This window comes from Echinops telfairi, unplaced genomic scaffold (assembly GCF_000313985.2).
Source record: "Echinops telfairi isolate 266 unplaced genomic scaffold, ASM31398v2 ScPeMD7_7468;HRSCAF=8506_1, whole genome shotgun sequence".
NCBI classification, from domain to species: domain Eukaryota; kingdom Metazoa; phylum Chordata; class Mammalia; order Afrosoricida; family Tenrecidae; genus Echinops; species Echinops telfairi.
Genome location: NW_022111370.1, coordinates 8,465,792 through 8,483,376, shown reverse-complemented (window position 1 = coordinate 8,483,376; position 17,585 = coordinate 8,465,792). Strand labels below are relative to the sequence as shown.

Genomic DNA, 17,585 nt, shown 5'->3' with positions numbered 1-17,585 from the left:
CCTCAACTTCTAGGAGGAGGAAGACTTACTGTGAGGGTAGCTAGCGCATGTGTGTGCCCTTTGTCCAACTGAACTCGATGAACCGATGAACTCTGTAGTGATTTTTTATAATTACCTCCAGCAACTAGAATAATCTTGTTATGATAGTATAATGCCATTGATAATATAGGTTTTGTATAAATATAGTTAATATAATTACACAGAAGTGTAAGACATTGGGATAGGTTGGGTCCTCTAGAGAAGCAAAGCCAGTGATGGCTTGTATGTGTTGTCTATAGAAAGAGATGCAAATCAAGAAATGACTGACACCGTGGTATTCCGGCTCAAGTCAGCCTTCTCCAGAGTCCGGGAAGCTGATGGACAGGAAGCAGGAGATGCAGAGACAGCGGGCGGGGACGGGTGGCGGGGGCGCGTGTGCAGAGGTAATCTGAATCCCGAGTCTGCCTAATGTGTCCTCCTGGGACTGGCAGTTGACACAACAGGAGATTAAGGAACCAGATTGGAGATTCCGCTCCAGCAGAAGGCACAGGATTGAAGAAGATTCTACTGCTTGGCTCTCTATTTTATACAAAGGCTACACTGCCACGAGGTTTTACCCAGCTGCTACCCATCGGGTTGCTGATAGGTTGGGCTCTGCCTCTCCCCTTACCAGGAGTGCTTGTTGACACAACCCCTCATCATCACAGACACTGGAACCACATCTCCTTCTGTTACTGCGCATACGGTGTAGATAAAGCCTGTTTCCTTTTCTCACACGACTTCTTGATCTTCACCGTCCTAAGTGTAATTAGTGGTGTTACCATGGATGTTCTTTGGCTCCTCCCTTTTCATTCATTTTTTTAATCCTGTTCTCTTACCTCTGTCAGGCATCCTTTTTGGTAGTGTCTTTGGTCTTCTCCATTCCAAGCTACTTTGTTTGTATTTGCTAAAATGAGTCTTCCAGAATCATAGGAGAAGCCACAGTTTTGCTTGAGTCCCCCCATATCTGATGGGATGTCTTCACAATCAACAGTGATCTTGGGGTCCAGTGTGTCTTAGCCGGGACAACTATTATTAAACAGCTCATTCCTTCATACATTCTCTTAGGTTGTTCCTTCCACTTGGAAAACTTACTCAAATCTATGTTTTCACAAAAATGTTCACTTGTAAATGCGCCCTCTTCTCTAATCCCCTCACAGTCCCATTACCATTTCCTTTTACTGCAAGTGCTACAGCAAGTACTACCTAGTTTCACTCTGGGCTTTCAGAAATGGTTCTTTTACTAGCTAATCTATTCTTTGCCTCCAAAATACAAACTCTGAAGCACTTTGGCATCTTCTTGATGGCTGTACAGATCTGTGTTCAGATCTTTGCTCTTCTATAAGATCCATGACTGGAGAGGCAGCAAACTATCTTAGTAGGTTCTATTTTTTCCATCCCTGCTGAATTCAGCATTAGGAATGCCCGCGAGTGTTTTACTGGATGTGTGCAATGAGGACGACCCCAGCACTCAAGAGCTGGAGGGGATGCCCCTCTTTTCCACGGTGCTCATGTGCAGAAACCCTGCCTACCCCTTTATATAAGCTGGCACACCTTGTTAACAAATTAAGACCGCGTGTCTGTGCAAATATTCCTTTTTGCCTTTGCCCACTTAGTCCCGTCTACACGTGGTTTGGGGCTGTGCCCCCTTACCTGTGCTGCTCATTGCTTTTCTGCCACAGATGTTCATGTTTCTCCTGTTGCTCAGCGCCCCCTCCCCCCCTTCTGCTGCTGTCAAAAACAACAGAGGTGACCTGGGTTGTGTGTGTGTGTAGTGTGTGTGTGTGCTTCACTATCACTGTTGCCATGTGACTTGATTTCTAAATCATATCAGAGTGCTCCTACTCTCTTCAAGATAGGTCACCAACAGTCTGTGCTCTCTGCATTTCCGCGGTTTCTTGTCCGCCTGTATCACCTCTGTTTTTAGTCCCTGACTTTGCCAGTGGTGCCCGAATGCCGCACTTTTCCACCTGAGATCACGTGACCCCGTTGCTGTGTTTTAGGTCGCTCAGAGGTGACCTGGGGTGTGTGTGTGTTTCACTATCACTGTCGCCGTGTGACTTGATTTCTAAATCATATCAGAGTGCTCCTACTCTCTTCAAGATAGGCCACCAACAGTCTGCTCTCTGCATTTCCGCGGCTTCTTGTCCGCCTGTATCACCTCTGTTTTTGATTCCCTGACTTTGCCAGTGGTGCCCGAATGCCGCGCTTTTCCACCTGAGATCACGTGACCCGTTGCTGTGTTTTAGGTCGCTCTTCCCTCTTTCCCATCGATGACGGCTTGCTCGACGACGGTCACAGTGACCAAGTTGGCGTTTTAAATTCACCCACGTGCTACTCAGCCCATCAAAACGGAGAGCGAATAGAGCGCTTCTCTCGAAAGGTGTTTGTTGGTGGTCTTCCTCCAGATATTGATGAAGGTAAGTCGGAGATAGAAAGCTGGAAATAAGAGGTGGGGACTTCAGAAAGTTTGTGGGGAAATTCCATTATCTTTAAGTTTGATTTTTTTTTTTTTTTTTACCCCCCCCCAAAGGGATTTTTCTTGAACTGGGGCTGGGGCACAGTGGCCTAGGGAATTTTAGAGGAAGAATAGATATTCATCTTTGTTGAAATACTTTGGTCACCCCTTAAAGTTAAGGAGGTAATTGAGAAAAAGACTTTTTTGAATTTTTTCCTTCATTTTGTGTCTCATGGCAAGTATTTTTTTGGCGATGTTTGCCATACTCTAGCTCACTGTTTCCAATGTGGCCAATACAGAGGGGCTGAAAAAGCAGATTACCTACACTTTTATCTTGGATTATGGACTACGGATAGTGCAAAAGGTTTTCATTGCCAGGGGTGCCGAATCGTTTTTTTACCTGAAGAGGGGGCAGTAGTAGGCCAAGGAAGTGTGGGAAACTGTGCTCTGGATCAAGCCAGATGTGTGTGAGATTTGAATAGATAGCACTTATCCTTTTATATGATACACATAAATGGAGCGCAATCATGAAGCCTTATCAAAAGGCTCCTTTCCTTAAGGCAGATTCGCTCTCAAACATGCGTAAAACATTGGTGGACCTAGAGAACATCATATTGAGCAAAATCCGTCAATCACAGAAAGAAGAAATATTCCATGAGGCTGCTGTTATAAGGGAGATGGAGACTTTCATACCAAGGGAACTGACTTTGGAGTCTCCTGGGGGAGGCCAAAGGAGCCACAATAAAGCAACAGGCTAGACTGACTAGTGAAATGAAAGTGTTAACTTGGAATATGGTCATCCACAAGAGGGAGAAGAGAAATCAAGGGTCAGGGGAATGGTAGACTGTGGAGGGCTGGGTAGGGGGTGTTACTTTTTAATGGGCACTTGACCTGAAATGTAAACTCACATCTAATTTATAATGCCCAAAAGAGAAATGGAGAAAGAAACAGAAAACCCCAATTCCACAAGTCACATTCAATTGGAAAACGAGTCTTCCAGAATCATAGGAGAAGCCACAATTTTCCTTGAGTCCCCCATATCTGATGGTGGGATGGCTTCACAGTTAACAGTGATCTTGGGGTCCAGTGTGTTTCAACGAGTCTTCCAGAATCCTAGGAGTCTTCCACAAGTCACATGCAATTGGAACAAAGGGAAAATAGTTCAGATGGAAACTACTGAAGTTGGGTGATTTTTGTGACCTTGTAAAAAACTTGCTACTCTTTACAACTAATCCGAGTGAAGAGGGTAGTAAGCCGGGGAGACTAGTGATAGAAATCAGTCTAATGCAGTGAAAGAACACCACACATGTAATTAAGACGTGGCTGCCATTTATTAGACACCAGTCTTGGGAAAGAGCAGAGCTTCACTTGTGAGACCCTCATGAATCTCTTTATTGAACTTGTCAAAACATTGACATGTCTCTCCTGCCAGTGTTATTTATGGTTTTGTGTGCTGTAAATCCATTTGTAGTCATATACTCTAACATGACATTTTTAAATTCATCCCCAAATGATGATTCTGGCCACCGTGTTCCTAGAAGTTGAATTTGTTTTGACAAAATTTTCTTTCTTTGGTTTGCATATGATTTTAATAAAGACACAAGACAGGTTCTCCTTGTTATCATCTGGTTTACCTTAGGCAATATTTGGCGCTTAGCAATAGTACATCTTGATAGAAAATTGTTCAATGCGGCGTTTCTTCAAATTAACCATGAAAACAAATTCCTGAGACCTTTTGTTGTACTTCCTGTAGATGAAATAACAACTAGCTTCAGAAGATTCGGGCCTTTGGTGGTAGACTGGCCACATAAGGCAGAAAGCAAGTCCTATTTCCCACCAAAAGGTAAGGGGGTTTTATTGTTCCCAGGTGCCAGGGAATTGGTTGTATAAGGACAAAAGAGAGCCTATCAATTTCTCTTTTTTTTTTTTTTAACATTTTATTAGGGGCTCATACAACTGTTATCCCAATCCATACACACATCAATTGTGTAAAGCGCATTTGTACATCGTTTCTCAAAACATTTTCTCTCCATTTAAACCCCCGACATTAGGTCTTCATTTTTCCCCTCCCTCCTAATTTCTTACTTTTAGAATTGACTAGGGCCTTTCTTTATGTAGGGTCAAATTACTAATGGGATAATTACTAATGGATAATGAAAAGGCTGGGAACATGTTGAACGAGGCAGAATGGTCTTAGGAACGATTAAGAAATCATGAGACACTTGCTGTATTTTCTCTACAGTGGCTTGATCGTGATTTCACAGATGCAAATCGACAAATGTTTTGAATATTTTCTCCCTCTCAAGCATCATTCTAAGTAAACCTGGTTACACAAACATAAAAAAGTGTCCAGGTTCAGTACAACTAGGAGTGAAGTATCTTATTCATAGCAACTTGTAATATAGTTTCAATATTGTAAGACCTACGTGTTTAGCAGAACTTGAGAAAATGGAAAAAGCACTGCAGTGTGTTCTTTGTCATTGAGTTAGGAGTGTAGATTGGGCAGGAAGGGACTCAGTGCTTTTCTTTAACCCCTAATTACTTTAAATCCTAAGTAGGATACTTAGTTGTGTTAATGACTTACTGCTGGGCTAATGCTGTGGCTGACTGCCAGAGACAAAGAACCACAAGTTATGCTAACATTCATCTGAGCACAGCAAGCACGTGACCAAGCCCAACACCAGCGGGGAGAGGAATTACACCTTGTCCACAAGGGGAGTAAGGAGCAGAGCTGAAAACCCATTTTCTCTGTCAGAGTAGCTCATGGCAGATTCCTCTGAAGTGAGTGTGAGAAGAGGAGAGCTTGAGAAACAGACTTTTCTTGGAAGATCATTGGAACGCATTTTCTAGAAAAGGTAGAGGCACGCCACCATTTTCCAGAGTGGAGTGAGATATCAAGACCCAGGAAAAGACTCCAGAAAATCTGTTAGATGCTCTGATTTGACGGTGGGAAAGGCAACATAACAGGTGTGGGGCACCTATGAAAGGAGCTTGACTGGCGCTCCCAGTGAATTGTGGGAGAAGTGCACTAGCACTTCCATTACTGGTGTCTAGCTCTTTCGAGAAGGAAGCGTGCAGCACCGGCGTATGACCCATGTCTTGAGATCTTACCCTGACAAGAGTCTTCAAGAACTTTTTGAGTAGGGATTCTGAGTCTCAGCCCTCTATTATGAAAACCTAATTAAAGCTTTTCTTTTAAACACACACATAATTTTGGGGTTTCCTGGACGTGGAATTCCTTTGAACCCTTGATTTAGACAGAAAGTGAACTCAGGGTAAGTAGAGTTACTCACTGCTTAACATGAGTTTATTGCCCAGAGTCTTACTGTTTATTTTATACAGTTTATTTTGTGTAGCCTTCAATACAAACATGCTAGTTGGTAATGTTCCTATCCAAGAGATCCTGGTTCCCCCACAGTGGTCCAACCAGTTTGTCCACATCTCTGGCCCTTTGCCTTTTCCCTCAGTGCTGCCAGAGCATCCTCTCCAGAATGCCCTCCCACGATGCTATCTTACCCCTCACCAGCCTGCTTAAAGCCTGCCTGTGACTTTTCTTCTGACTAGCCCATCCAGGTGGCTGGCACAGACAGACCAGCATCCGCTCATCTCCCTGGCTTCGCCTCTGTGCCTGTGCTCTTTCAGAGCCTCCTCCTGCCCATGCGCTCAGCATTTTCTCAGCTTGTGAGCTCTGTACCTCAGCTTCATTAGCAAGTTTCACAGGGAGAGCGCTCAGGCTCCTGCTGAGGTTTCATCTCCCTGTTGTGGGCCCCCATCCTGCCGTTCATCACAGGGATTCTATTCTGTTAGTATTGTGACATTGCAAGTCCTGTGATTCTTTTGTCGATGTGGGTGTCATCGATGAGACTGTCTTCTACAGTGTTTATTCGCCTTTATATCTCTAACAATTCCCGAATTGTTTTGATAGTTCCCTGATATGTGATGTAAACAGAAATAAATACAAGATTCAGTGGCTACTTTGGCCTTAGGGAAAAGCTTCATTGAGAAGAACCAAAAAACTCACTGCCAATGAGTCAATTCCAACTCACCGTGACCCAGTATGAGAGGGTAGGATCCCCCTCTAAGGTTCTGAGCCGATAACTACTTCCTGGAAGTAGAAATCCTCATCTTTCTCCTTAGGAGAAAGCAGCTGGTGGTTTTGAACTGCTGAGTTTGCAATTCGTAGACCAACAGGTGGTGTAGAACTAAATCTTAGAAATTACTGTTGTGAGGATCAGTAGGTTTTGCAAGTGGGTCAGTACCTCGGTTCTTGGCTTCGAACGAGAAAGAATTCACGCCGAAGCCTGTTTGTAATCCCAACGGATTTTTATGAAGGATGGGAGAAGTTTCAGGTTATACGGTCTTAAAGGGGTGGGGTGCACACTATTTCAAGGAAGCGTGTCAAGCAGCGCGGAAGCCATGCTTGGGCCCACAACTGAACACGGGCAACCTCGTGGGACTGCGCGTCCACACGTGGTGAACTGAGGCCAGAGAGCATGGCCCCATAGGGTGCAGGAGCAGTAAAGGGGAGAATCCTCTCTGACCTACCACTGACCAGGAGCCCAGGTAAAGAGACCTGCCCTTCCACTGCTGGGGTATTGGCTGGGGAGGCACGGGGGAAGGTATTGGTTGACCCCATTGACTGAATTAAGCCCACCTGGGTCTAGTTTGGGCCGCCCAGGTTTAACATCCACCTGCCTTGGGCCCTGAATTTGAGCATGCCCACTTAAGGGGCTTTCGTAGGTGCCTAAGGGTCACCTGATTTCCTTCCCAACCTCCTGTAGGGGGTCTGTGCAGGCATGAGAGGGACAATCCCCAGTCCCTGTCTCTCAGCTACCTAACACTGAAATAACAAAACCAAATTTAGATGGTATATTTTCCTTTGTCATTGACATATAAGGATTACCCTATAAAATTATTAACAGCCCTGGCGGCCCAGTAGGTAAAGTATTTGGCGCTAACTACAAAGTCGTTGGTTTGAATCCACCGGTGGTTCCATGAGAGAAAAATGAGACTATCTTGCCCTGTGTAGATTTGCAGTCTTGGAAGGAAACCCAGTGGAGTAGTTGTACTGTGATCAGTAGGATCCCTGTTGGAATCAACTCGATGGCAGTGGGTTGTCTGGTTGCTTATATGATGACTAACTATAAACGGTTACGTGTTAGAGAAACTCTGAATAGTATTTTATATTATCTGTTCATATTTAAAGTTAGTTGTCATGGGGCTGATTTTGAGTCATGACAACCCCTGTGTTACAGAGCAAAACCTTCCTGCAGGGTTTTCTTGATGGTGATGGTAGCGGAAGCAGATCGCCAGGCCTTTTCCAAGGTGCTACTGGGTGGGCTCAAGCAGCCAGTTTCTTTAGGTTAGCAGTCTAGTGCGAACTATTTACTTTAACTGTAGGTCCTGGTTTACTACCATGTTGCTTAATTAAATGTTGGGATAGAAACATTCCTCTCCTCCTGGCAGCGTTCACAATATTGGACTTCAGGTAGTATTTAGTGAATTGACCCTACGCCCTCCTCTTTATTCGCGGAAGTCTCGCCATTCTCTCAAAGGAGCATTCTGCTGTACATCTGCCAAGACAGATTTGTGCCTTCTTCTGATGGACTGACTGGCTTTTGGTACTTCAAGAATTTTCTTTAAAAAATAAACATGATGTCTCATAGACTTGTGAAAGCAAATGAAATAATGTACATAAAACTCTTACCACCTGGTAGGGGGACTCTAGAAACTAGCTAATTATTGCTTGATTATTTTTGTGTGTGCTCCATCGAATATGATAACAAAAGGCAGAAGAGTTGGAGTCCTATTTGATGGTGTGGTGTTATTTTTTTCTCTCCCCCGCCACCCCCTCCCCCAAAGCATGCATTTGCCGGCCGATCCAGAAATGTAGGGTGAAACCACTGGCCTTGACATAGTACCTCCTGTTTTCTGGTTGTTGTAGGCTATGCGTTCCTTCTCTTTCAAGAAGAGAGCTCAGTCCAGGCTCTGATTGATGCTTGCATTGAAGAAGATGGGAAGCTCTACTTGTGTGTTTCTAGCCCAACCATCAAGGACAAGCCAGTAAGTCAACACCACCTGCGTTCCCAGCTACCCACACATCCTCCATACCTGTCTATGCTCATGACTGGAGAAATCATCTAACGACCATGACTAAGTTTGGAAACACCTAAGTTTGGTACCTCTACTTAAAAATAAAAAATTGATTTTCAAATTCAATAAGCTGCAACTTTGAATAATTAAAAGGACCACTGCAAAAAGACAGTGGAAGCTGTGTACATTGTAAGACCTGTCACAGTATCATCACTTTCTTCTTCATAGGTTCAGATCCGTCCTTGGAATCTAAGTGATAGTGATTTTGTGATGGATGGTTCTCAGCCTCTGGATCCCCGAAAGACCATTTTTGTTGGAGGTGTTCCAAGGCCATTAAGAGCTGGTACGTAAAAGATTAATGTTTGAAAACCACTTTTTAAATAAGTGTTCGATTCAGTAGACACCCTTGTGTACGAGGCATTATTGGGTGTGGGGAGGGGCAAATACCTGAGTTATCATTAACTACAGACAGAATCCTGAGACAAAATCTGAGAACAATTGTTGAAAGTTCTCTCTTGAAACTCATTGCTGGACGGTGGATGCTCATCTAGCAAGATTAAAAGCTAACTGCAAGGAGACTCTTGATAGTCTACTTAAATGAGAAGAATCTCAATAAATATGTCTGGCTTCTTAAGGGGAACTTTGAAAGGAATTAGGACTTGGGGACTTGTTTGTTTTGGGTTTTATATTAGAGCCATAAAGTAAAAGAAAAGCCTACTTGAGGGAGTGATAACTTCTGTTGGTAATCCTGAGCCAGAGGTCAAGCAGAAGATGACCTGTAGGGCCGTAATTACAGGCTTGCAGATTCCAAGGAAGGCTGTAGATTTATATTTGAACAAGAGCTAGTGGTGCCATTAAGAGCCTAGAATATAATGAGAGTCGTGATATCAGGAGGGGAAGGGGCAATCGGATCACAATGATCTGCATATAACCCCCTTCCTGGGGGATGGACAACAGACAGATGGGTGAAGGGAGACATCAGACAGTGCAAGACATGAAAAAATAATAATTTTTAAATTATCAAGGGTTCCTGAGGGAGAGGAAAAATGAGGAATTGATACCAAGGGCTCAAGTAGAAAGAAAATTATTTGAGAATGATGATGGCAACAAATATGCTTGACAAAATGGATGGATGGATGGATGGTGATAACAGTTGTATGAGCCCCCAATAAAATGATTTTTAAAAAAGACCCTGAAATAGACATTTCAATCAAGGTTATTGACATTTGTTATTCTTTTAAGGATAATCACAGTAACTATGTTTTTGAGAATTGAGTATCAGGAAGGGAGCTGAGGAATCAAAAGCAGAGAGAAGGCTATCCACTTCATCCAAAGAGGAAATTAGAACAGCTTGGAACAGAATGTTGGTGCTGACTGTAAAGAGATTAGGTCCTAGCTATGTCTTAAAACATGAGTTCATAGGATTAGATATGCAGTGAGTAGTAGGGAAAGCGAACTCAAGATAATACCAAAGGCCTTGACCTGGCAACGCAAGCCTTCTCTCTCGATCTTCACTAACTGATTAGACAAGAACTCATTGAAGGAGGTTCATTGGAGTGAAGATCAGAAGGTCCGTTTTGAACACACTTTTGGCTGTTAATATGCACTTCCCAGTATGCCACTCTGCGTGAATGAGTGTGAGTCTAGAGCAGAAGTTGAGCATACATTCGTAGTTCGGTGCCATCAAGCAGATTTCGACTCCCAGTGACCCTTTGCAGTAAAGTAGGACCGCCCCTAAGGTCTCCTAGGCTGTAATACTTGCTGGAGCAGAACACTGGTTTTTCACCTGCGGAGGTCAGCCTCACAGAGCGTGGTGTTTAAAGCATGACCCAGGATGAAGTCAGCAAAGCCCGTAAGCCTAGCTAGAGAGGATCAAGCACTGGAACTCTTCATTTAAAAGTCAAATGGAAGCGGAACTAGCAGTGGATTTTAATCTTGCCTCCTCAGTGAATATTGAGAAGAGTGAAGATAAGTATCATTGATGCTGTAAGGGAATTAGAATATTTTATCCTTGAAGCCAGGTAGAGAAATATTTCAAGGAGTAGGAAGGGAATCACTGTTAAAAGTTGTTTTTGGGTAGATTAACCATTGGCTTTGGCAGTGCAGGTTGTGAACTTGACCAGAGCAATTAGAAAGGGAAGAGCATGAGAGGGTGATGACAGTGTGTCTGACCAAGAACCAGGAGGAGAGCAATCAGGGAGTGCATAAACATATTTTTACTGATTTGCTCTCAAAGGAAGCAAAGCTAAAGCAGTTGTTGAGAGGGGAGAGAATTGTTTGTAAAGACAAGGCAAATAACAATGTCCTGGTGTGCTATCCCCGGAAGTTGCAGTATCCAGGGAAAGACGGGCTGGGGAAGGGAGAAGGGAAGCGTTGCCAGAGCACAGGCTCTTCTATAGTGAGACTAGGTAGGATTCTAGCACAGCTAGACCCCAGCTTACCATGGGCTTCTGTTCTCGCTCTGTTCTGACATAAATAACTCATTGGGCTTTTCAAAGTTTTCATTAGTATTGCCTTTGATTGTATCAATCCAATCTGTCTTTTTCCTTGGGGGTTGGCGTGAGATTGATATCATCGCGTGATATCATCAGCAAACTATGTACTTGTGCGACATTGTAGGCGGTATGTATTTCTAGTGATAAGATGTACCAAAATCACAAACATAGAAAGGACCCTGGCAAGGGCAGTTTTTCGGTAAGTTGAATATAAACTAATTTGGGGGTGACCTGTATGTAAATGAGAGAGTTGGACTTATAAAAAAGCCTGACCTGCCTGTAGTCCCAGGAGAGAAGACAGTGCACCTGTGGTGGGTTTTGTGCTTGCCAGTGGTTGGATGAAGTGCTGGCGAAACTATATTTATTGAAACATAAATGAGAGCTTCTGTGACCTCAGTTTCTCCTTCACAACTCCCTCTCTTCTACTACCTAGGGCCAAATGTTACTGTCCTGTGGACTTTGCAAAAGAAAGTATTTAAAAGTTGATTCATTGTGTTCTCTCCCATTTGATGTGAACTCTTTTCTTTTTGAAGTGGAACTTGCTATGATCATGGACCGGCTGTATGGTGGAGTGTGTTACGCTGGAATCGATACAGATCCTGAGCTCAAGTACCCGAAAGGCGCTGGGCGAGTGGCTTTCTCAAATCAGCAGAGTTACATCGCTGCCATCAGTGCTCGGTTTGTTCAGCTTCAGCACGGCGACATTGACAAACGCGTAAGTGGACTTGTTATGAATCCCTGCCAAGGTGTGATCCAAAGATTACTACCCTAAGAATGTTTTAATAATGTGATGCAAACAGAGTTATTAATTTTTTCTTTAGACTTTTAGCGCCCGGAGTTTTAGACTACTGCGCCAAAATATCTTGAAACCTAGAACTCCTGACTGACATGCTTTATCATGTCAGCATAGCATACAAAACAAGTAAGAACATGCCCAAAAGATGTACACGAAGGCATTTCACGTTTCTTTATTGGTACCGAGATGGCTAAATAGGCATGAGCTCAAGGGCAGTGGGTTGTGGGTTTTTAAACCATAGAGCCAGAGCTTGTTTGAGGCATGTACTCTGGAGCCAGGGAGAGAATCCCTTTCCCAACATTCACTCTTCTCCAGGGCAAAGTAACCCTCTTTGTGTGTTTCTGCCCTTGGATGTAAAATGGAAAACAGTAGTAGTGCCTGTCTGGCAGTTATTTTGGGGATTAGGACAATTCACTTATGTAAAAAGTTCAGAGGACAAAGCTACAGTAAAATATGCATTGTGTATCCTCGCCTAGTTGTTCTAAACTAGAAAGCACCCTGTGGTCGGCCAGTGGAGAAAGGGCTTGAGCAAGCCCGCAAAGGAGAAAGATGTGGCCATCTGCTTCGTCTGGGCAAATCCTATGGAGCAGTGTCGCTGCCCTTGTAGGCTGCTATGAGTGGAATTGACATGATGGCAGCAGGGTGGTTTTGTTTTGTTTTTATGGGAATGTTGCCCAGATGACCATACGAACTTCTAAGTGTCTCGCGATGATCAGTCATGCAATTGTGTGTTTACAATGCATGTTCGCACGGAATTTTGTGAATAGTTCACAGTTGTCCATATGTATAGAAATCATGTACCCATGGGTATAGCCTTAATGTATCCCCAGGAGGCCGACTAAGAAGAGGGTGCACTAAGAGCTTTTGATATGTAAATTAGGTGACATCGCTTGAGTTGATACCCTCCTGGTGTAATAATGCTTGCCCTTCAAGCCTCTTCTCTGAAGCTTTGTACATGAAGAGTATTTGGGGGAATGGAGGATTGGTTAATCAATGCCAGTTGCCTAGACCACGGGCTCTAGAAGTCGTCATTAAGTCAAGTGCCAAACCATTACAGCCTAAAGGTTGGCTGTAGGAACCTCCCAGCCCAGTCTCACCAGCCAGAGCTTCCAAAAGATCACAGCTTTGAAAACCCCACGGAGCAGTTCTGCCAGGAGCCGGAATGGATGGCAGTTACCAAGACACCCTACCTTCCCATTGTCCCTTCAAATATAAGTGTCCAAGAGGATTTGCCTTTTTTTCCAGATATACAAGTGTAAACATTTTAAACTGGTTTCCACTTTAGTTGTTTTCAACCCTGGCTACACATTGAAATCACCGGGGAACATTTGAAAGCCCTGGCCCAGCCCCAGCCCCAGGTTCTGAGATGATTAATCTGGGAGGCTGCCTGGACAGCAGGCTCTTAGAAATTGCCTATACTGAGGGTTGTGATAGGCAGCCAAGCTTGCCGTCCTCTACTTTAGCAAAGAGGTGAAATGGTCCCAGAGGAGTTTAGCTACACTGTATATGCGTGGCTTCATGTACAGAAGCAGAAGGAATAGCTATCTCCCTGTTTCTAAAATGATTGTGAAGGACCAGTTATTCGAGGGTTGTGCATTGATTCTTAGTAGTAACTCGGGCACAAAACAGGTGATTTGAGAAACAGGTACCTTCTTAAAAAGGCCATAGTAAATTTAGAATGGACACCCCAAAGATACACCAGGTACTCACTGGGTAGAAGATTATTAGAATAGTTTCTTCAGTTTCCTTTTTAGGCATTTGGACGCTTAGGAAATTGGCTTAGTTCCTAACTCCTTGAGAGCCACTACACCTTGTATTTCATTGCGTCTGTGCGTGCGCGCGCGCGCGTGTGTGTGTGTGTGTGTGTGTGTGTGTAGTATTTCATGGGTGATGTTCCAGGTTTAATGGTTAATTTCTAATTCTTTTAGTCATTTTGAATCCAGTTAGCCAAGTTACACATTTGTTACTCTGAATTGAAAAAGAATGAACAACATTAGTGAAACACCTGTTCACACATACTCAGTGGGATTCCCCACCACGACACACACACAGACACACACACACACACACACACACACACACACACATTTTAATTTGGAGGATACTGATGATTAATCAAAAATGGGTCTTGGTTATATTACAGAATCACAAGCTAGGGATCCTGTTTTCCATGTGTTTAAAGACTCGTTACATTGATTAAGCCAAAACCTACCATCATCAAGTCAATCCTGACTCCGGGTGACTGCATGGTTTCAGAGACTGCAAATCTCTAGGGAGCAGACAGCCTCAGCTATCTCGGGAGGAACAGCTGGTAGGCTTGAACTGCTGACCTTTCAGCTAGCAACCCTAACCTAAGCCAGAGCATCCTACTTTATAAAACCATTTCTAGGATTGAGAAACAAACATAAACAAAAAACACACAGGTAACTTACATGGTTACATTTAAGAAAAAATTGTCAGCAGCTTTCTATCAAGTGATCCCTAAGCACACACGGTGTTAGTGTCTGTTAAAACCCAGGGAAAATCCAGACACTGTCTTCAAGTCGCTTAGACCCCACACCCCAAACCAGTAACCCCAGAGCCCAGAGCCAGGCGGGCGCCCACACCTCTGCTCTGCCTTCCAGGTGGAGGTGAAGCCATATGTGCTCGATGACCAGATGTGCGACGAATGCCAGGGAGCGCGCTGTGGCGGGAAGTTTGCACCTTTCTTCTGTGCCAATGTCACTTGCCTGCAGTATTACTGTGAGTTTTGTTGGGCAAATATCCACTCTCGGGCAGGCCGTGAGTTCCACAAGCCATTGGTGAAGGAAGGCGCCGACCGCCCACGGCAGATCCACTTCCGCTGGAACTGAGGAGCGCGCTGTGTCCAAGGAGAAGGAAGGGTGCATGTGGGTTACTGTGTTGGAAGATACTGACGTGCAGAAGAAATAAGTGCATTCTTCTGCTTTTCACCCCGGCTGTCAATACGTGCATCTTTATCAGCAGCCAAAACACCACAAGCCTCTTGTTTTTCACCAAAACCCTACATCTCAGGCTTACTGATTTTTGCGATATTTTCATGTTAAAAAATAAAATGTTCTTTTGTATTTTCTCCAAGTTATTTTTATATGTAAAGTGAAAATTAAGATAAGAGAATGTTTTGCGTAGGGGCAACACAGTCTGCTGCTATATACCGTGGGTGAAGCGTGCACTTATTTCTGAACATGGGTTTTTAACTTCAAGATCTGCCCCAGGAACTTTACCAAAGGTAGCAAAATAATAGTGAAGATGGAATATGTCTGCTACAAATGCTTATTTTTATCGTTGCTATTTTCCGTGTATACATAAACTAAAAATTAGGGTTGATTGTTTTTGGCTTTGGGTTTGGTTTTGGGTTTTTTTGCTCTCCATTTTGACTTGCAAGAAATAATACCTCAAGATAATCGGATTTATTAGCTATTTTTAAACATTTTTAATCACAAGCTGTACTAGCTTTTGCTGCTATATAGGTGTTATGTGTAAATGCCACCTATTAATACGGGATTGAAAATGTTAGAGACACTGCATTGCAGAGATAAAAATGCAGGCAGCACAATATGGCCTAAACTGCCATCGTTTTAGAATGTGAAAAAATAATTTTTTAAATGCATGTTTACTTACCTGTATACACCATATGCATGCACTAGAGTTTATTAACTTACAAGAGGCGAGGTCTTGCAAATGCTCACACAAGCTCTCTTGAACCTAGATCGCATGAACAAATGATAAGCTTTGTTTAAAAGAAGCAAACTTGCATGCATTATTGTGACTTCAAGTTTAAAAGCAAACCTGTCCTACATGTGTACAATATGCAAATTCGTTTTAGATTAGCAAGTGCAGCCATTTTGTGATCTGGTCGGTAGTAGACTTGGACTTTATGCAGACTGGATGTAATATGTGTAATCCTTGTGCAATTTTGTGACGTGCGGTTCTAATTCATGTGCAGTGATGTAGTATAGAGAAAAGACTGAGTAGAAGAAGAAGAAAATTCCCAGGATTTTTAAATGACGTTGATTTTAGCCCCTTTGAGAGTTCATGGTTAAGACATCCTTTGCAAACCAAAGACGGCCAGCACACTGCTAACCAACCAGTCACCAATTGTCAGACCCACAAGAAGCCCATCCTGACCATGGCAGGCTGGAGGGAGGTCTGCAAAGAGTACAGTCAAAATGGAGATGGGATATAGGCAGCTGGCTAGTTGAGTGACATGAAATGGTACCTTTACGGTGATGTTGTGAAATCTGGCTTAAACTTGCTTACATGTTTAACTTACATGTACCTTGGGGTCTTCTGTCTAAACTGGGGTCACTGTTGCATGGAACATTGTTGTCCTTAATGGTTAAGGATTGATTGCCTTTTTTGGGGTTTTGTTTTTGTTTGTTTGCTTTTGGGTTTTTTTGTAAAAATTAATGAAGGAATTTTGGTAATGACTTTGCTTGCAGTTTCTTTTGATTTTTAAAATTGTTTTATTATTTTTTGAGAAAGTGGCATGGAAACATGCAGTAGTGCGTTTCTCTTGGTACTGAACACTATTAGAATATCATCAGTGGCATTTTTTTCTCTTCAGAGCATATTTAATGCAACTAGCCCCTATCTCTTGACCTAAGAGTTATTCTGCAATCCAAGCAAAGCGCCCAACACTGGTCAATGTTCCTTTTAAAACATAAATAAGTGCAGATTTTTGACTCTAAAGAGAAAATTACAAGGGTATTGCTTTACAGCAAACCCTTGGGACAATCCCTCGAGTGAGCAAAGTGTTGATCTTGTATTGGTTGTCTCCGGTGTGCTTTTTGTACTGTAAAAAAAAAAAGATGTGGTTCATGTCTAACTGCTGTTTTACTGTGGTTGTGGTTCAAGTTTTTAATGTTTAAAGTTGATGCTGTTTTCAGAAGAGCTTTTTACTGATTTATTTGTCAATGTTCCCTGTTTGTTACTTAACCATGGTCCTCCAGATTTTTTGGAGTATTCTTTTCTAACCTTAACCCTGCCAAACCTTAATCCATTTTGACATTTATTATGCACTATTTTTATATCTCTGTGAGAGATTTTTCCAACAGTCAGCTATTTTATGGCACACTTTTTTTGACTGGTGACATCTCCTTTGCTATACCTCAATTTTTGGAATTTAGAAAAGAAATCAGTAGTTTTGCAATGTTAATTATTTAGATATTTAATTTCGCAGATTTTTTAACTTTATTTTCATAATTTCAGCTTAACGTTTAAGATCAAGAGCCTTTTCATGTATTAAATAATGAGCACTAAAATAAATTATATGATGAAAATAATTGGAGATGTTGAAAGTCACTTTCCCTTCGTAAATATGTGAGACGAAGGGACCTAGACTCTGGTGCCCTCTTTGTCACGGGCGACAAGGACAGACATGTACGGTGGGTTACCTTCATTTCTGTTCTCACTAAAGCTGATTTGTTCCAATATTGTCCCTCCCCCCCCGCCCCCCCCCCCCCCGCCCCCCCAAGGGCAAAAACCCTAACTTCCAAACGGTGAAAAACGGAATAAAAGGTGGTTTTTTTTTAATTTACAGATCATATTTATTTTACTATTTTTGTAGAAAATTATTACTTTTAATTGTATTTTTGTATTTTCAAAGCTTCTTCACCTGTGTTTCCCTTAAATGTTCATATTGCTGCCCAAAAGTATGACTGTGGAGGAAAAAAAAACTTTAAAAAGACACACTTTTTGTTAAGAA

General features: G+C 42.8%; 1 protein-coding gene across 2 annotated transcripts in view; it reads left to right on the top strand.

The window, feature by feature from the left end:
* The window catches only part of CPEB2 (cytoplasmic polyadenylation element binding protein 2), a 53,724-nt gene extending 36,393 nt beyond the window's left edge, over nt 1-17,331 (top strand). For both annotated transcript variants that reach the window (XM_004707760.2, XM_045284380.1), the window contains 6 exons: nt 2,268-2,438; nt 4,230-4,319; nt 8,421-8,539; nt 8,798-8,912; nt 11,598-11,779; nt 14,485-17,331. In XM_004707760.2, the coding sequence (XP_004707817.1) occupies nt 2,268-2,438; nt 4,230-4,319; nt 8,421-8,539; nt 8,798-8,912; nt 11,598-11,779; nt 14,485-14,712 (905 nt within the window). In that variant the 3' untranslated portion in view covers nt 14,713-17,331. The remainder of the gene's footprint in view (nt 1-2,267; nt 2,439-4,229; nt 4,320-8,420; nt 8,540-8,797; nt 8,913-11,597; nt 11,780-14,484) is intronic.
* The last annotated feature ends 254 nt before the right edge of the window (nt 17,332-17,585 follow it).